Here is a 19284-nt window from a genome sequence, read left to right as displayed (position 1 = left end):
GTTTCCCAGCTGGACCCAGAGTTTGTCTATGTGCCACAGTACCCCTCTAGCCCAGCTGATCCTTTGGAACCCTACACCTTTCATTCTTGAAGAGCAGTGAAGGCTGCAAAAGTCAGTGATGATGTTCTATTAGATCTGAACAAGCCTGGGAGAAAGGCCCAGCTCTAAGTCAACACCACGAGGTTACTCGGTGCCTCCTAAGTGTAGAGAACTGGAGATCCCCTGGGGAAGAGCGTTTGTTCTGGTAGTGCCTGCAAACCTTCTGGAAGGCGTGTGTGCTTTGGGGGCTGGGATATCAAACACTCACTTTTTGCGAATTGCTGATAACGAACCAGTCACACAGCTGTTACATTCTCATGTAAATCTACTCCTTGTGTGACTCCAATCGACACATTTCCCTGGATGCCAGCGGGAAGCTTATGAAACCAGATAATTTTGATACACAGAGAGATATAAAAAGGCTGCTGGCCCTCCAGGCTGCCTAGCCACTTACTGAGATGGAGGCACTACGAAGGCTCATCCCACTTGCCCTTTTAATTTCCTCATGTTTGGCGCAGTTGAATTCGACTGAATCTGAAGGTGATAAAATTGAACCAGATTTTGCAGTTAAATCACAGAAGATCACCTTTTCAGAGGTCTCTTCCATAAATTTAAGTTTAAATAGCCACTGATGTCCTGAATATGTAGAGAAAATTACTCTTAAATGCTTTCAGGTGGATATTGAGTTATTACTGAATTTATTCAGGACCATATGATAATATATATAAAAACATAAAAAGCATATGGGATTTTACTGGATATTTTCACTTCTAAGACTTTATTTTAGGAAGTAATTGTAAAATTACAGGAAGACATGTACTTACAGGTATGTGCATTCACATAATTACTAAAAAACAACATAAATTTCCATTATTTATTATGTATATTATGATAAATCCATATAGAGGACTATTCTGTGGCATTTAAAAAAAAAAATGAAGCTGATCTATAAGAAAGATGCCTGTAATCTACATTGAGAGAAAACTCTTTGAAATTTGTATGGAATGACTGTGTTTATGTTCATATAGACATTCAGGTATTTAAAAAATCTGGAAGAGGAGGGAAAGAAGAGAAAAGAAAAGGGTCTTAAAGTATTTATAGCAATTTTTCTGGTTGGATGAGATCATTGGTTTTTACTTTTCACAGTTTGTGCTTTCTGATTTATCACTAATAAATTCAATAAAAATAATAGTTCTTGTTAGAGAAAAATAAATATTTATTGTAAGGACACCACTGAGCCACAGATGAGAAAAAAAATAAAAACTTGCTTCTTTTGTTAAGTGGTGTTATTAATTTTTAGTCAGTTTCCATTATGAAGTATTTTTCTTCTTTTATATTCAACTATAGCTTCTTCTTAAGATTATATCTCATACCATACAGTTTACTAACTTAAAGTTTACTGTTCATATATTCACAAAGTTCTGCAACCATCACCACAATTAGTTTCAGAACATTTTCATCACCCAAAAGGAAATCCTGTATCCACTGGCAGTGACTCCCCATTTCCCTCTAATGCCCCTAGCCCTAGGTAATCAGTAATCTCCTTTCTGTTTCTATAGATTTGCCTCTTCTATATAAATGTCATGTAAATGGAATCATACAGTGTATGATTTTGGGGGCTGGCTTCTTTCATTTAGCATAATGTTTTCAAGGTTTGCTCATCTTTTTTTTTTTTTTTTAAGATTTATTTATTTATTTATTTATCTCCCCTTTCCCCTACCCCCATTGTCCTCTGTGTCTATTTGCTGCGTCTTTTGTCCGCTTCTGTTGTTGTCAGCAGCACGGGAATCTCTGTTTCTTTTTGTTGTGTCATCTTGTTGTGTCAGCTCTCCGTGTGGGCGGTGCCATTCCTGGGCAGGCTGCACTTTCTTTCGCGCTGGGCGGCTTTCCTCACGGGCGCACTCCTTGCGCGTGGGGCTCCCCTATGCGGGGGACACCCCTGCGTGGCCCGGCACTCCTTGCACGCATCAGCACTGCGCATGGGCCAGCTCCACATGGGTCAGGGAGGCCCGGGGTTTGAACTGCGGACCTCCCATGTGGTAGATGGACGGCCTAACCACCGGGCCACGTCCGCCGCCTCACCCATCTTATAATAGTACTTTTTTTGGCTGAATAACATTCCATTTTATACATGTAACACCCTTAGTTATCCATTCATCATTTGGTGAACATTTGAGTGGTTTCCATTTTTTTACCCATTTTGAATAATGCTGCCGTGAACAGTCACAAGGATTTTGTGAATATATGTATATATATATGTGTATATATACACACACACACATTTATTTCTCTTGGCTACATGCCTTAGGAGTGGAATTATTGGGACATATGTTTAATTGTTTGAGGAACTCCCAGCCTGTTTTCCAAAGCAGCTGCACCATTTTATATTTCCATTTTACAGCAACGGTTTATGAGGGTTCCCATTTCTTCACATTCTTGCCAACACTTGCTACTATTTGTCTTTAAAGCTATCCCAACACATGAGAGGAAGTGTCTCATTGTGGTTTTGATTTTCATTGTCCCACTGCGTAAGGATGTTGAGCATCTTTCCATGTGCTTATTGGCCATTTGTACATCACCTTTGGAGAAATATCTATTTGTTCCTTTGTCCATTTTTATTTAGGTTGTTTGTTTTTTTGTTATTGAGCTGTTAGAGTTCTTTGTGTAGTCTAAAATCTCCTTTTAAATTTAATTTTATTGTTACTTTATTTTATATATAATGGATAAAGTATTTAAAGTGTCTATAATATAAATAAATGTAGTATTTTATTTTTTAAAAGATTCATGCTAAAAGTAGGTAGGTAGTAGTTGTTGTTTTTTTGAGGAGGTACTGGGGATTGAACCCAGGACGTCATACATGGGAAGCAGGCGCTCAATCACTGAGCTAAAGCCACACTCCAATGAACTGGTTTTTTTGTTTTGTTAGTTTTTAGAAGGTACCAGGATCTAACCTGGGACCTCATAGCAGGCACGCGACCACTTGATCTACATCCACTCCCTGGTAGGTAGTATTTTAAAATGTGGTAACTTAGGCTCAGAGAAGTTGTAGATTTATCAGAGGTAAGACAACTAGCTTTAAAGCTCCTTTTTAAAACTATCTATCCTCAGGGCCCAATATATGCTTTACTCTTTTTTGGACTATAGAGAAATTGTAAAAATGTTCTCCCCAAGAAGGAGAAATCAATTGCTGGCACCTTGCACTGGGGTGAGCTACATCCCACTCATGACTGTATGGCAGCCACATGTGGGTGGGAGACTCCCCATCACGGAGAGCGGGGGTGGCTCTCCTCAGTGCCACTATACTCTCCACCAGGCAAATCAAGGTGCAGTGCCAGTCTGGGAGGTGCCAACTTGGGCGAGGCCCACAAAGCCCTGATCCTGCAACTCAACCCCAGTGAGAACTGCACCTGGACTATAGACAGACCAGAAAACAAAAGCATCAGAATCATCTTTTCCCACTTCCAGTAAGTAGAGACTTTCATCCCGTAATGACGGTGGGTGAACTCTGGGGCTTCTTTGTGGACAGAATGCAGCTGTTCCTGCAGGGCACATCCACCATGGCGCTGATGATGCTCACGGCTGGTGTTTCCTGATTGATGTCTGCAGGCCAGGCACTGGTAGGATCAGCTCCCAGCTGGTCTATTTCCAGATTCCAGGCGAAAAACACTAAACTCGGGGCTCCGAATTTTGGGGTGCATTAGAATCATCAGGGATAAATTCCAAAACCACAGATTCCTGGGCTGTACCCCATACACTTAGCTCACAGTCATCTGAGGGGGACCCAGGCATCAGGATATTTTAGTGCCCAGGTGGTCCCAGTGTGAGAACTTGGCAAAGCACTATAAGGACTCTCTTACGCCTTCATGAGAACTGTCCCAGTTAATCCTCTCAATAACCCTCTGGGGAAGATACTATCTGACCCACAATCAGTAGATCCAGAAGCCCTTTCAGCTGTCCCAGGTCACATCCTGATAAAGTGGGAGAGGGATTGACTCAGGCAACCTGGTTCCATATGCCCTGGTGGTTCCCACACTTTAGGGGCACCAACAGCGCCTGGAAGACCCGTTAAAGCACAATCACTGGGCTCCACCCCCAGAGTCCTGGTTCTCTAAGTGCAGCCTGGGGCCAATGAACCTGCATTGGCAACATATTCCCAGGTGATGCTGCTGCTGGCCCAGCCTCCACACTGTATACTGCAGGTGTATACCATCAGAGCTGGACTTGACTTCCCTTTGTTACTCAAAGAAACGAGGAGGAAACTTTCCAATTTCCTGGAATGGTAGCGCTAGTAAGAAACATATACTCTATTTTGCTACATAGAAAGAGGAAGAGAGAACAGAGTGTGGGAAGTTTGGGAAAAATGACCATTCAGCGTATACTGGACTTCTCTGATATGCCAGGCCTGCGAGTGCTGCTTTATTTTCAGAATATTACAAATCTCACACAAGAGAAGGAATATGTTGTGATGCCCCATTTTATAGACCAGTAAACTGAGGTCAAGAAGGGAAAATCACTTGTCCCAAGTTACTCAGCAGCTGTAAATGACAAGCTGGAAGGAGAAGTCAGATTTGACTGTCCTTGTATATTTTCCTCTAAGCCATCTTGGAAATGTGTCCTCTGCAGGTACTTGGAAAGACCTTTCAAAATGGGTAGAAAAGTAAAATCCTGGACTGCCCTGTCTACTGCACAGCATGGGACTATCATTAAGAAGGAAACAGTGAAGATGTAGGGATGGGAGGGGCAGCCGGGGCGATGAAAGTTTGGCTTTAAGAGCTGTGCCATGGAAAAGAGTTCCTTGCACTTTAAACAACCTTGGACTTCAAATGTCAAAGGGGGTCACTTTTCATTTAGAAGGTCCTACAAAGGTCTACACCAAAGGGCCCCACGACATGGGGAAAGGAGAGAAGAACAGAGGTCCTAGGTCTGTCTTCCCCATTTCTTTTTCACATGAGGCTGGCAAAGCAGTTTGCTCCCCTGATGCAGCTACTGGCTGAGTTCTTTGACCTTGAGGGCAGTGGTGGTAGTGACAGTAGATCTTGGAGAGGTTCCAGTGAGGGCTCATGTCATCACTTTGTAAACTACGATGCCAATGAGTACAATGAGTAATGGAAGGCCCCGAGAAACCTCCTTTGCCAGGGTCTCCTCTCCAGCCACCGTGTTCTTTCTTACAGGCTCGATCCAGATGCAAGCTGTGAAACGGAGCACATTGCCGTTTTTGATGGAGCCTCCACCAGAGGGCCTCTGCTAGGGACAGTCTGCAGTAAAAATGACTACGTTCCGGTGTTTGAATCATCATCCAACACCCTGATGTTTCAAATCATCACTGACTCTGCAAGTGTTCAAAGGACTGTCTTTATCTTCTACTACTTCTCTCCTGAAATCCATAAGTCCTCGTTTATACATCGTTTACGTACAGCTCCTGTAAGCAGAGATTACAAGCGTGCCTGCCTGGGCTTTTCAAATCCTGAGTCTGAGGTTTTTCCTTCTGAGATTTCCCTATTTATTAGAGCAATGATTCCCTAACTTAAAGGTGTGTAAGTACCACCTGTAGAGCTGAAGTCCCAGATTCCTGGGATATAGGAGTTCTGGGGTGGAGTCCTTGAATTTGCCTTTCTAACATGCTACCAGGGGGGGCTGTTGAGATGACCCCATGCTGAGGTGCCCTGTGATAGGGCCCAAAGCAGACTCTCCAGTTTCAGCCTATCTAGTAAGAACTCTATGAGCTCTGAGATGCCCATTGAGAGATCACTCCTTTCTCTCATCTGATTCATTCGATCTGGGTTCAGGCTCTAGAACCTTCATGTTGAGCAGTTTCGCCAGGTGATTCTGACAGAGAAGATGGTCTGGGGAGCACCTCTTGAGAACTGCTGAGCTCACATCTGAAACCTGAGACTGTCAGGCAGCCAGAGGCTTCACTTACATGGCTCCACATTCTCAGCACCTAAATCCCATTACCGGCAAAGAAGAATTCATGAGGAAAGTGTCACTCTGGTTTTCTTGCCAAGATACCCACCTGCTCGTGTCCCTCTCCTGCTTAAACCTGAGATGGTTCTCCACTGATTCCTTGGTGCCAGAAAATCTGCAGAGTAGAGCAGTCCAGGTTTCCCCGGCCAGCCCAGGCCAGCTTTTCAAGGCTCATCCCTAGCCCCTATCTGACATGTATCCTGTGATGTAGCCAATCGAAGCTACTTTTCATCTCTCTGAAAAGAGCCCTCGGTATTGTTTCAGCATTTTTCCTATGTCAGGTGCTTCTGGCTCCAGCTGGGGAGAGGAGGGGCCAAGGAGGGCTTCGGGAAGGCTGCCTCTGAGCTGAGCTTTGAGCAGGAGTGTCTTGGATGGGGAGGACTAGAGTCAGCAGAGGAAGATTCACTGCTGCTGGATCTAACAGCCCGAGGAGATGCAGGGGTAGGAAGGACAGGCTGGGCCAGCAGGTCCCGTGGAAGCGGCTGATGCAATTGGAAAGTGAGGCTGCAGCTAAGAGGGGGTTTCCAATGCCAGTTCTGACAGTGTTTCTCAGAGCTTCAGTGGCTCAGCCTTGGTGACAGAGGGTCTCTACAGAAGGGGCAGCTGTCTTATCAGAGTCACATTTTAAGAGATGTGATGTGGGGGCATTTTCTGGACTTGGAGTTTTCCTGGGTGGTGCTGCGGGGACAGTTACTTGACACTGTATGTCCTCCCATGGCCCACTGGGTGGACTGTGGGAGAGTGTGGGCTATGGTGTGGACCATTGAGCATGAGGTGCAGCGGTGCTCAGAGATGTATTCACCAAGTGCAATGAATGTCTCATGATGATGGAGGAGGTGGTTGTTATGGGCGGAGGGATGGGGTGAGGGGAGTGGGGAGTATATGGGGACCTCAAATTTTTAAAATGTAACATTAAAAAAATAAAGAGAGTGAGAGAGAAAAATAAATGAGTCCCTCTCTGCCTGGCACTAGATGGGTATGAAATCAGCGATGAAGAGGGATCAAAACCTCACGCTCTCTCCCGTGTGAAAGTGGGAGCTGGAATAGCCCTTAAAGAGTCGGCAGGGTCATCTGGATGCGCAACACAGAAATGAAAATAAGTCTCTGTCTCGTTCTGCCTTGTTGTCCCCCTCCCGTCTGTCCCATTCAGGTATTCCGGACTGGGGGGGCTACCTGGGTGCTCTGCAAGGCTCCTTTACCAGCCCCAACTACCCAAAGGCGCACCCCACTTGGCCTACTGTGTGTGGCACATCCAAGTGGAGAAAGGTTACAAGATAAAATTAGACTTCAAAGAGATTTTGTAAGTACTGGGGCCCACCTGTCCTGTTTGAGCAAACTGGCAAGTGGGGTGGGGGGACAAGGGAAGAAAAAGAACCCATGCGCCCCCTAGAGAGGGGCACTTTTCAAAGACTCTGTATATAAAGGACATGCCAATATTACCACATTGAACTAAGTTGGTGATTTCTCTGACGATTCTAAAGCCTTGGCAGGGACTGGCAAAGCTCTGGGTTGAGCATCATAAAGCTAAGCTGTCACTGTAAGGAAAATTCCTTAGTCACTCAAACGTTGGGATTGTTGGGATTATAGAAAATACAGGTTAACTGGCCCTCATTCTGTAGCCTAGAAATAGACGATCACTGCCGATTTGACTTTGTTGCTGTTTATGATGGCCCCTCCACGCGTTCTGGCCTGCTGGGACAAGTCTGTGGCCGCGTGACGCCCACCTTCGAATCTTCCTCAGACTCTATGACTGTTGTGTTATCTACAGATTATGCCAACTCCTACCGGGGCTTTTCCGCTTCTTACACCTCAATATATGCAGAAAATGTCAACACTAGTAAGTTTTGGTTTATGTTCCTGAGCTCTTTTGAGCTCCCTGAAGATTGGTACCTAGGAACTGTGCCTTAATTCTTAGCCTGCCTGTGGCTAGTCGTATTTGCAAGCCTATCAAATACTTTGGAAACTATTTGCATACCGAAGCTTAAGAATCAGTTCTTTGCATTACTTCATCAAATAGGAAATTCATGATTTTATTACCTGCAAAAATATCTGCAAAAGTGATAACTATTTTCCTTAATCCCTTCTGCAAAGGTACAATTAAAAAGATTACATTTACGGAGTCTAGCCACAAACAAGGTCTCAATGAACAAGTCATCTTGTAAAATGTGGATCAGCAGCTCTGCTAGATCAGGCTTCTGATTATAGTTTAGAGCAGACTGGGTTTTGAGTTTTTATATATTTTCCTACATGCTTAGCTTTTCAACACCCGGACTTCCTAGCTGACATAAACATGATGATTTTTTTTTTTTTTGATAGCATCTTTAACTTGCTCTTCTGACAAGATGAGAGTTATCATAAGCAAATCCTACCTGGAATCATTTAAATATAATGAGAATAACCTACAACTAAATGATCCAACTTGCCGACCAATAGTATCAAATGTTGTGGAATTTTCTATTCCTCTAGATGGATGTGGTACAATCAAAAAGGTAAACTGAAACACTGTGGGTTTTGTCAAGCGCCAAATACATGTTGTATTAGTTGGGGTATGTTTGCTGCTGCTTTAACAAACAGCCCCAATCTCAGTGGCAAGGCATACATGGTAAGTATATGCAGATGCACATGTGCACTTGCTCATTCACACATAAATGCCAAATTACTACATTCATTTCTCAGGGATTATCTTTCTCTGAATTAAAAAATCCTGAAACCTTACTGGAGAGGGTTTGAACACCTGAGTACTATGGGTTTAATAGCGTACGAGTAACACTGGAGCAGAAAATGTTAGTCTCATATTTGGTAGAAATATAACTGTATTTTTATTAATCTTCTTCTTTTCCCCTGTAAAAGCAGAAGGTAAAAGCATTATCCCTATTTAATGTTTATTTATCCTTATTTTAAATGTGAAGAACATTACTTCAAGTTTGTTGTTTGTTCTATATTGTCTGTTCCTGATATTTGTAGATATCCAATTCAATCTCTCAAACACTTTTAGTCTGTGGGTCCCTTTAGGATGTGTACCCTAAACTTTTTCACTCAGAACTTTCTAAAACAATGGTATTGAAAAGAATGAAATCTGCTCCAGAGGAATCAGTAAGAATAGAAATAAATTATCAATTTTTCTTTTTTGCCAAAAAATGAATACACAGGCTTCATGAGGGAGGGCAATGTACATAGAGTCTATTGCAGTTAGCCACGCTAACTTGGTGCTATTTATGGGGGTAGAGTAATGCATTCTAGGGTTTAGAGTCTTTAAATGTTTGGAAAATTGCAATCGAAACAGATTTTTATCTAACAACAAAAAAAAAATCTGTTGAATTCTATCTTCAAGTCTTTCTAATCCAAGCAGACCCTCTCATTTTACTTTCAATTCTTTCTACCTCCCCTGAATTTTTCTTAAAGAAAACAAATTTAAGAGTATTCTGGCATGGAAGCTTTTAATGCATGATTTAAGAAAATTCTGTCCTTACCTGCAAATATTATTCACCTCTATGCTGTATGATATTAATGGACTCAAAATAGAAAATTTGAATCCTCTCTTGTTCTGCAGGCAGAAGGTCATTCAATTACCTACACCAATGTAATCACCCTGACTGCATCCCCAACTTCAGAGGTGATCACCCGTCAGAAACATCTCCAGATTATTGTGAAGTGTGAAATGGAACATAATTCCACTGTGGAGTTGATGTACATAACAGAAGATGACATAATACAAAATCAGAATGCATTGGGAAAATATAACACAAGCATGGCTCTTTTTGAATCCAATTTGTTTGAAAAGCCTATACATGAGGCACCATATTATGTGGATTTGAACCAAACTCTTTTTGTTCAAGTCAGTCTACACACCTCAGATCCAAATTTGGTGGTATTTCTCGAGACCTGTAGAGCTTCTGCCACATCAGACTTTGCATCTCCAATCTATGACCTAATCAGGAGTGGGTATGTATTGTGTATAGTATTCATTTTTGCAGGACAAATGATGATTTTAATGAAGTAATACTCATATATGTATTCATTTATCTTATTAAATTTATTTTAATCATTTAATAAAACACAGTTCCTTTGTACTAGTTACAGATAATTTAAGATAAAACCTTTCTTTAGCTACAGCCCATTCATTTATGCACTAATTGCTGCTGGAAACAAATTTTTGTTTTTGTCAAGAAAGCTCTGTATTTAGTGTTTATTTTTTCCATCCTTATGTCATTTTCAACAGAAACCCAGAACATTAATTCATTTGTGCCATCTTTTGAACATATACAAAATATCATTAAAATATATGTGGTGTTCTTATGAAAAAAGTATAAGCTTTTTTCCTAAAGCTGGTGGATTTTAACTACCTCAACCATACTGACACATAACAGCAAGCATGTAAAGAAAGTTGTTTGAGTCTAATTCATAGTTATAGATTTTCCAATTAATCTGTGAGGGCTAGAAATTATACAGCTTGAAGGGCACTTTCTATTTTTCATAGAGCTCAAATCAATTGTGTTAGCTTCTGTATTCTGAACTAAAACATATCTTTTAGAGAGATTTTTGGATTCACAATTCAGAGAGAACTTTGTATGATCTTCTTTCAATGTTGAAAATACTGATTGTTCATCCTCTAAACATGTTCATAAATTCTGTTTCAGATGTACCAAAGATGAGACGTGTAAGGTATATCCCTTAGCTGGACACTATGGAAGATTCCAATTTAATGCCTTTAAATTCTTGAGAAGTCTGGGCTCTGTTTATCTCCAGTGTAAGGTTTTGATATGTGATAGTAGTGACCATCAGTCTCGCTGCAATCAAGGCTGTGTCTCTAGAAGAAAACGAGACATTTCTTCATACAAATGGAAGGCTGATTCAGTCATTGGACCCATTCGTCTGAAAAGGGATCGGAGTGCAAGCGGAGAGTCAGGTAAGGAAAAAATGCTATTTCATGATTTCATGGCTCCAAAAATGCTGCTGAAATAACATTTCTAAGTAAATATATTTTAAATTTAGGGGCTTGTAATAGACGTTTGAGCAAAACCCTAAGTAAATTATCAATTTTAAGTGTGAGGATCAAGTTTTTCTTCATCAGTTGATAGAATGCAAAACCTGTACAGCTTGAACATTTTATTCACTAATAACTCATTGCCTTTATGGCTATTGATGGAATGGCCTCCTTTCTAAAGAGAAGGAAGTTTCCTTTAACTTCCTTGTACCTTATTATAGACACCATAGCAGATAACAGACTCAAAAAGTAGCATACTCTTAATGAATAAGTAATAAAATGAAATGGCATCTCACACAAGCACCTGTTGGAATAAAAAAATTATGATTATTATTTTTTGAGGTACCAGGGCTGGGAATTGACCCTGGGACCTTATATGTGGGAAGCCAGCACGCAACCACTGAGCTACATTGGCTCCCCTGAGTTGGTTTTTTCATTTGTTTGCTTGTTGTTTGTTTTTGTTTATTTGGGAGGCACTGGAGACCCAACCCACGACCTCCCATGTGGGAAGCAGGCTTGAGCAACATCTGCTTCCAAAAGTTATTTTTGACAAAGGAAAAATAGTATATTGACATAAGACAATCCTGCTTATTTGAAAAGGACAGGACCTGAGTTCTGCTACGTTGCATGGGGCAGAAGTGAGGCAAACTTCTCAGAGTGACTAGATGGCTAGTTTCTGAGTCATTTTCCCCATATGACCCAACTATCTGGTATTAAATGTATTGAGTTTAATATGATTTTTTAGGATAAACCACAATTGAATAAGAACTGTCTATAAGAATTTATCTTAGGAAAAAAATGATGCTGGCATAAAAAGAAATCCCATGACCCCTTCTTTATTTATTATTATTTGCATGGACTGTGAAGAATTATAATTTCTGGCTTGTTGCAAATTATTTCTATGGCAAACAAGACAAAACATAATTAAATTCAGTAACCTTATAAACACATTCATTAAGTCTTGCATGACAGCTCTTTAGATAGATATTAGCTTGAAATTATTTGCAAATTAGTGAATGAAAGACTATATATATTTCTTACATAATAGCAAAGTATCCTTTTCCTATTTCAAGGGAATAAACTAATGAATATATTTAATAAATATATTTTGTTAATAAATATATTTTGATAACTCTGGGAAATGACCATTAATACATGACCCTGCATTGCTGCTTGCTTGAATTTCACAACTTTTTCACCTCAGATCAGGGACCCAAACTAAGTCAATTGTCTGAAACAAATACATTGAAAGCCATTTTGTCTTTGCAATGAAACATAAAATGAGCCAATTCAAATACTTGATAATGGTTCTCAATGTTATGTGGGCATTGCTATACATACAATCATTCATGCATAAGATTCATAGGGTGTGCAGAGAAATGATAAATTTACCAACATTTTGTATTGGTAAGAAATATTTTCTTTTAAGGCCTTTTTGATCTTTTTCCCCAATTACAGGATTTCAGCATCAAGTACATCCAGAAGGAACTCAGCATCAGCCTTTCAACGGCCTGCATCTATTTTCATTCATGGTCCTTGCTCTGAATGTAGTGATTGTGGCTACAATTACAAGGAGGCATTTTGTAAATGCAAGAGCAGAGTACAGGTACCAGAAGCTGCAGGGCTATTAACCAAAGGCTTCAGCCTTAAGTGAGACACAGTTCTCAGAATGCCCAAGAAAATGGTACCTTATGGTTATTATGCTATGAATAAATTAGGAAGGGCTTGATAAAAGCCATATACAGGTGGTCATGTCATGGAGGACAGAGTGTGTTTCATAGAGTATAATACCTCTGCAGAAAGATGGACATGAACAGACACTATGTAAAGCAGCTCTCATTCTAATGAACTAAAGCCACTGAATAGAAAATGAATTTAAAACATCCCCTTTTATAAACATAAAACATTTTAAGCAGATATTAGGTGAAAAGGAAAAGGTTATTTTTCTTTCCACTTTTTTTCATTATTGAAGTATATCACTCATACATAAACATACATAAATAATAAGTGAATAGTAATGGTTGTAAACTTAAACATGGATAACCTCATACAGGGCTTTCATACTTCACGCTACCACCAATACCTTGCATTGTTGTGAAACATTTTTAACTAATGATTAAAGAACATCCTCAAAATATTACTACTAACCAAAGTATCTTACATTTGGTGTACTTTCCCCCCAACCCACCCTATTATTATTAGTATTAGTATATGTCATTTATACATGAACATACCTAAACAGTAAGTGTATGGTAAAAGTTGTGAACTTAACAAAGCAAACATGCATAACATCATACAGAGGTCCCATACTTCAATCCACCACCAACACCTCGCATTGTTGTGAGACATTTATTACAAATTATGAAAGAATATCCTCAAAATCTTACTACTAATGATAGTCCTTATCTTAACATTGGGTGTATTTTTCCCACAACCTACCCAATTATTATTTTTTACATATATTTTTATGACAGAAGTTGTAAACTTACAAAACAATCATGCACATCTGCAGAATTCATATACAGAACCCCTCTATCAGCACACCATACTATGGTGGAATACTCGTTACAGATTATGAGATAATATCATTAGACTATTACTAGGTCCATAGCGTACATTTGACACACTTTTTCCATGCTCCCCCATTATCAACACAGTACATCTTTCACATAGATGCATGAATATTCTATTATTACTGCTTTTTTAAAAAAGATTTTAAAATTTATTTCTGCCCCCCCTGCCCCGTTGTCTGTTCTCTATGTCCATTTGCTGTGAGTTCTTCTGTGTCCACTTGCATTCTTGCCAGTGGTACCGAGAATCTGTGTCTCTTTTTGTTGCGTCACCTTGCTGTGTCAGCTCTCCATGTGTGTGGCACCACTCCTGGGGCTGCTCTCCTTGTGGGGTACACTCCTTGCACGTGGGGCTTTCTGATGCAGGGGACACCTCTGCATGGCACAGCACTTCTTGTGTGCATCAGCACTCCGCATCGCCCAGCTCACTACATGGGCCAGGAGGCCCTGGATTTGCGCCCTGGAACTCCCATATGATAGGCAGATGCTCTATTAGTTGAGCCAAATCCACTTCCCTATTATTACTGTTAACCACAATCCATAGGTCACTGCAGTTATATTTTTCCCATGCTTCTCCATATTCTCACCACCCTGCAATAGTGAAATACATGTGCTCTAGCTCACAAAGGACACTCCTGCATCTATACCATCAAACACATTCTCATCAACAGCTGGGTTTACTGTGTTATTCAGTCCCTAAATTATTCTCTTTCTTTCAATTGACATGTACATCCCTAGACTACCTTTTTCAGTCACATTCCCATTTATAAACCAGCTGTTATTTATGATAATGTGTTAACTCTATACATTTATACACTTTTTCAGTAAAGTTAATTAAAACTTCTACATACATTAAACTTCAGTAGTCCATCTCAGTCCTCTTCTTATCTCCTTTAAGAACCCACCACCTACCACCAGGCCTTGAAGATAATTTCCTACATTTTCTTCTAGAAGCTTTATGGTTCTTGCTTTTATATTTAGGTTTTTGATTCATTTTGAGTTAAGTGTTTTTAATAACGTGTGAGATTGGGGTCCTCTTTCGGTTATGGATATCCAGTTCTCTCAGCACCATTTGTTGAATGGACTGTTCTGCCTGAGGTGGGTGGGTATGACAGGCTTGTCAAAAATCACTTGACCACAGATATAAGAGTCTGTTTTTGAAAAATCACTTTGGTTCCATGGTCTGTGTTTCTGTCTTTATGTCAGTACCTTGCTGGTTTTACCACTGTAGTTAGGTAATATGATTTAAAGTCCAGAAATAAGAGGCTTCCAACTTTGCTTTTCCTTTTCAAGATGTTTCTGGCTATTCAGGACCACTTACCTTTCCAAATAAGTTTGATAATCATGTTTTCCATTTGTTTAAAACATGCTGGTAGAATTTTTATCAGGATTGCTTTGAATCTGTGTATCAATTTGAGTAATATTGACATCTTAATGATATTTAATCTTCCAATCCATGAGTATTATTTAGGCCTTTTTTGATTTCTTTTAACAATGAGTTGTTTTCTGAATACAAGTGCTTTACATTGTTGGTTAAGGTTATAACAGAATATTTCAGTTTCGTCAGTCATATTTTATTTTCACCACTCTTTTGACACTTTTAGTTAATTTTATTGAAATAATCTTCATTTGTAGACTCTCTTTCAGGCCTTTCTCTCCTGTGTTTTCTTTTCAGGCTGTAGCACAGCCTTTAGTATTTCTTGCAAAGCCAGTCTCTTGATTTCAAACTTTCTCAGTTTCTGTTTATCTGTGAATATTCTAAACTTGCCCTCCTTTTTGAAAGACAACCTTGCTGGATATAAGATTCTTGGCTGGAAGTTTTTCTTTTGTAGTATCTTAAATATATCATGCCACTGTCTTCTTGTCTCCACAGTTTTTGATGAGAAATTGGCACTTAATCTTATTGGGTATCTTTATATGGTATGCTTGCTTTTCTGTTGCTGCTCTCAGAATTCTCTCTTTGTCTTTGGCGTTTGACATTCTCATTAGTAGGTGTCTTGGAGTTGGTCTATTCAGATTTATTCAGATCAGAGTGCTTTGTGCTTCTTGGACATGGATATCCATGTCCTTCAGTAGGGTTGGGAAATTTTCTACCATTATTTCTTCATATATTCCTTCTCCCCCTTTTCCTTTCTTTTCTCCTTCTGGACACCAATGGCATGGATGTTTGCACATCTCTTGCTGTTGTTTAGTTCCCTGAGACCTTGTTCAATTTTTTCCATTCTTTTCTCCATCTGTTCTTTTGTATGTTTGCTTTCAGAGGCCATTTCTTCAAGCTCACCAATCCTTTCTTCTGCTTCCTCAAATCTGCTACTGTATGGTTCCAAGGTATTTTAAATTTCATTTATTGCACCTTTCATTCCCATAAGATCTGCTATTTTTCTATGTATGGTTTCAAAGTCTTCTCTTATTCAGTTTCTTCTTAATATCCTTAATCTCTTTAGCCATCTCATTGAATTTATTAAGATTTGTTTGACCATCTATAATTAGTTGTCTCAACTCCTTTATGTCATCTGGAGGCTCACCTTTCTCCTTTAACTGGGCCATATCTTCCCGTTTCTTGGTGTGAATTGTAATTTTTTGTTGGTATCTTGGCATCTGACTTACTAGATGTATTTTTTCTGGGTGCAATTTTTCTCTTTAATTGAGGGCTTCCTGCCCTTTTCCCCTTGCTAGTTGTGTGCTAGAAACCAAGGATGTAGTTGCTGCTGTAAGCTGTGGAGGCTCAAGCTGTCCTCATTTTCCCAGGGACCAATGAAGCTTCTCCCAACTTTCTCCTTTGCCAGGAATAGAGACAGAGCCACAGCTGTGTGGAATTATCCAAGTCTTATAGGCCTAGACTGTAGCTGCCCAGAGAGACTGATGATGCTTCAACCCCTTTCTCCCCTGCCTGAGGCAGGGATGGAGCTGCAGGTGTGGCAGCAATCTATGCAGTGCGGGTCCAAGATGACTTCTTTTGTCCCAGTAGACTTCTTACTGTTCAGTCTGTGCTAGTTGCATGTACCTGCAGTTACCTGGAGAGGCTGGGGCAAGGCCTGACAGCTTCCTCCCTGCCAGAGGTGGGGCTGAAGCCTAGGCTAGGGCTGCATGCCGATCTGGGTGAAAGAAAGCCAGTTCTTTTTTTTTTTTTTAAGATTTATTTATTTATTTATTTCTCTCCCCTCCCCCCCCCCCCCCCCATTGTCTGTTCTCTGTGTCTATTTGTGTGTCTTCTTTGTCCACTTCTGTTGTTGTCAGCGGCACGGGAATCTGTGTTTCTTTTTCTTGCATCATCTTGTTGTGTCAGCTCTCCGTGTGTGTGGCACCATTCCTGGGCAGGCTGCACTGTCTTTCGTGCTGGGTGGCTTTCCTTACAGGGTGCACTCCTTGCGTGTGGGGCTCCCCTATGTGGGAGACACCCCTGCGTGGCACCTGCGTGGCATGGCACTCCTTGCGCGCATCAGCACTGCGCATGGGCCAGCTCCCCATGGGTCAAGGAGGCCCGGGGTTTGAACTGCAGACCTCCCATGTGGTAAACGAACACCCTAACCACTGGGCCAAGTCCGCCGGCCGAAAGCCAGTTCTTACCATCACTGTGATTTTTCAGTCAGCCTGGCTTCCCCTCATGCTGGGGGCAGAATCAATGGCAACTACTGGTCTCTTTCTGACTTGGACAGGTTCAAACTTCAGCTCTTCTTAGGGTTATACTTTAGCCAGCTGAATTTACTAATCAGTAGCTGAAATTGGTGGCCACCTGTCTCTTCCTCCCCTGTTTTTGGGAAATGGAGCTTCCAATTCCACCCAAAGACTAGCTCCTGAGGCAACTCACACCACCATATTAGGATGATCACGGTCCTCCATGGCATGACCTGTATTTTCCCAGAGAGGTTGGCACAGGTTCCCTTAGCTTCTTCCCTATCGGCAGTGGAGCTGGGGCTTGTGCTTGTGCTAGAGCTGCAATCTGATTTGGGTGCTAAGAAGCCAGTCCCTACTAGCACTATGATTTTCAGTCCATTCCACTTCCCCTTGTGCCAGAGGCAGAGTTAAAATGGTGGCTACCAGCCTCTTTCTGACTTGGACATGTTCAAACTTTAGTTGTTCTTAGGATTATACTTCAGCCTGCTGAATTTACTAGTCAGTAGCTGAAATTCGTGCCTTCCCTGTTTTTGAGAAGTGGAGCTTCCAATTTCAGCTGTGGAATAGCTCCCAAGGTGCCTTGTCCTTCCAGTGGAGGATGGCCTCTGGATTCTGGGGCATGGAGTGGTCTACTTATGATCTTCTCTGCAGATGGGTAGTCTTCTCCTTCCATTCTTTCAAGGATATAGCAGGATGCTCTTCTGGTCTCCTGGAGCCCACAAACAGGTGCTTTAGATAGCTCTGGGTGATTCCTAATTGCCCTGTAGCATGAGCTGATTCTAGGAGCTCATTACTCTGCTGTCATCTTGTTAGTTGTCCCAGAAAAGGTTATTTTTGATTAAAAAAAAGAAGTCTGCAGAATTAGATGAATTTATTTTCTCAGAGGCAAACATACTACCTTTTGAAACATATACAATAGTTGTAATTTCTTAAAGTTAGGTCTGAGAGATTTGTAATCTCCTTGATCCACCTACCATAATGCTGTAATGCAGATTCCCAGCATTTCACACTTAAGCATCTCAGAAAAGAAGAACCTGATTGTTAATAGACTTACAAATAGTTTTTAGATTAAAGAGCTAAAACACCATTTCTCCTCCATTTACTCCATCAAATACCAAAACCCAAAGTAATAGGTGCAACAAGGAGTGGCCAGTCCTCATTTACACTTTCCTATCTACCGTGGTTGAATCAAAATTTTTAAAGACCCCAATATGAACTAAATTTACGCAAGCCAAACTGCACATCTCCTTGTTTATCTTGGATGAACAACAGAACTCTGCTTCCTCTCCTAACCACACACAGTTTCATGTGATATGTACATCCACAACAGACAAGCACATCTCTGAATGCCCAAAGGCATTTTCATTTCCTTAGTTCTAGAAACATGTCATGAGCATGCAGGTTGCTGGAGGAAATACACAATGAATATGGTGAAATCTCTACCCCCACAGAAAGAGTATATCCTTAGGGGTCTGATTGATCTTCCAGATCTAAGTCAAAGCAGATCTTCCCCATCTTTTTTTTTTTTTAAGATTTATTTATTTATTTAATCCCCCCCCCTTCCCGGTTGTCTGTTCTCTGTGTCTATTTGCTGCGTCTTGTTTCTTTGTCTGCTTCTGTTGTTGTCAGCGCCACGGGAAGTGTGGGCGGCGCCATTCCAGGGCAGGCTGCACTTTCTTTGGCGCTGGGCGGCTCTCCTTACAGGGAGCACTCCTTGCGCGTGGGGCTCCCCTAAGCGGGGGACACCCCTGCGTGGCACGGCACTCCTTGTGCGCATTAGCACTGTGCATGGGCCAGCTCCACACCGGTCAAGGAGGCCCGGGGTTTGAACCGTGGACCTCCCATGTGGTAGACGGACGCCCTAACCACTGGGCCAAGTCCATTTCCCTTCCCCATCTTCTTTTGAATATCACCACATAGATCTTCTGAGGATCTCCCCAAGCAGCCGTGCTGCTGTGTCTCCTCTTTGTTCATCCATATACCATAAATTGAAGTACAGCAAAGTTCTTTTCTAACCTGTCCAATATGAAAGCTCTTGAGAATGTAAACAGGATGGGGCCAAATTAAGTATTTAAAAATAGCACAGGTGTCTGGTCACTGGTCCTTCACCAC

The 19284-nt window shown here is 41.1% G+C and overlaps 1 protein-coding gene across 1 annotated transcript; it reads left to right on the top strand.

The window, feature by feature from the left end:
• Positions 1 to 497: 497 nt before the first annotated feature.
• On the top strand, positions 498 to 16723 carry LOC101428879 (CUB and zona pellucida-like domain-containing protein 1). The gene is given in 10 exon segments (XM_058299476.2): positions 498 to 579; positions 3353 to 3503; positions 5211 to 5443; positions 7154 to 7228; positions 7231 to 7303; positions 7623 to 7840; positions 8320 to 8492; positions 9554 to 9945; positions 10641 to 10909; positions 12446 to 16723. Coding segments are annotated over 10 exon segments (1839 nt in total). The 3' UTR covers positions 12619 to 16723.
• The last annotated feature ends 2561 nt before the right edge of the window (positions 16724 to 19284 follow it).

This window comes from Dasypus novemcinctus, chromosome 6 (assembly GCF_030445035.2).
Source record: "Dasypus novemcinctus isolate mDasNov1 chromosome 6, mDasNov1.1.hap2, whole genome shotgun sequence".
Classification (NCBI taxonomy): Eukaryota; Metazoa; Chordata; class Mammalia; order Cingulata; family Dasypodidae; genus Dasypus; species Dasypus novemcinctus.
The sequence above is the reverse complement of the archived record's forward strand: the minus strand, read 5'-3'. Positions and strand labels throughout refer to the sequence as shown.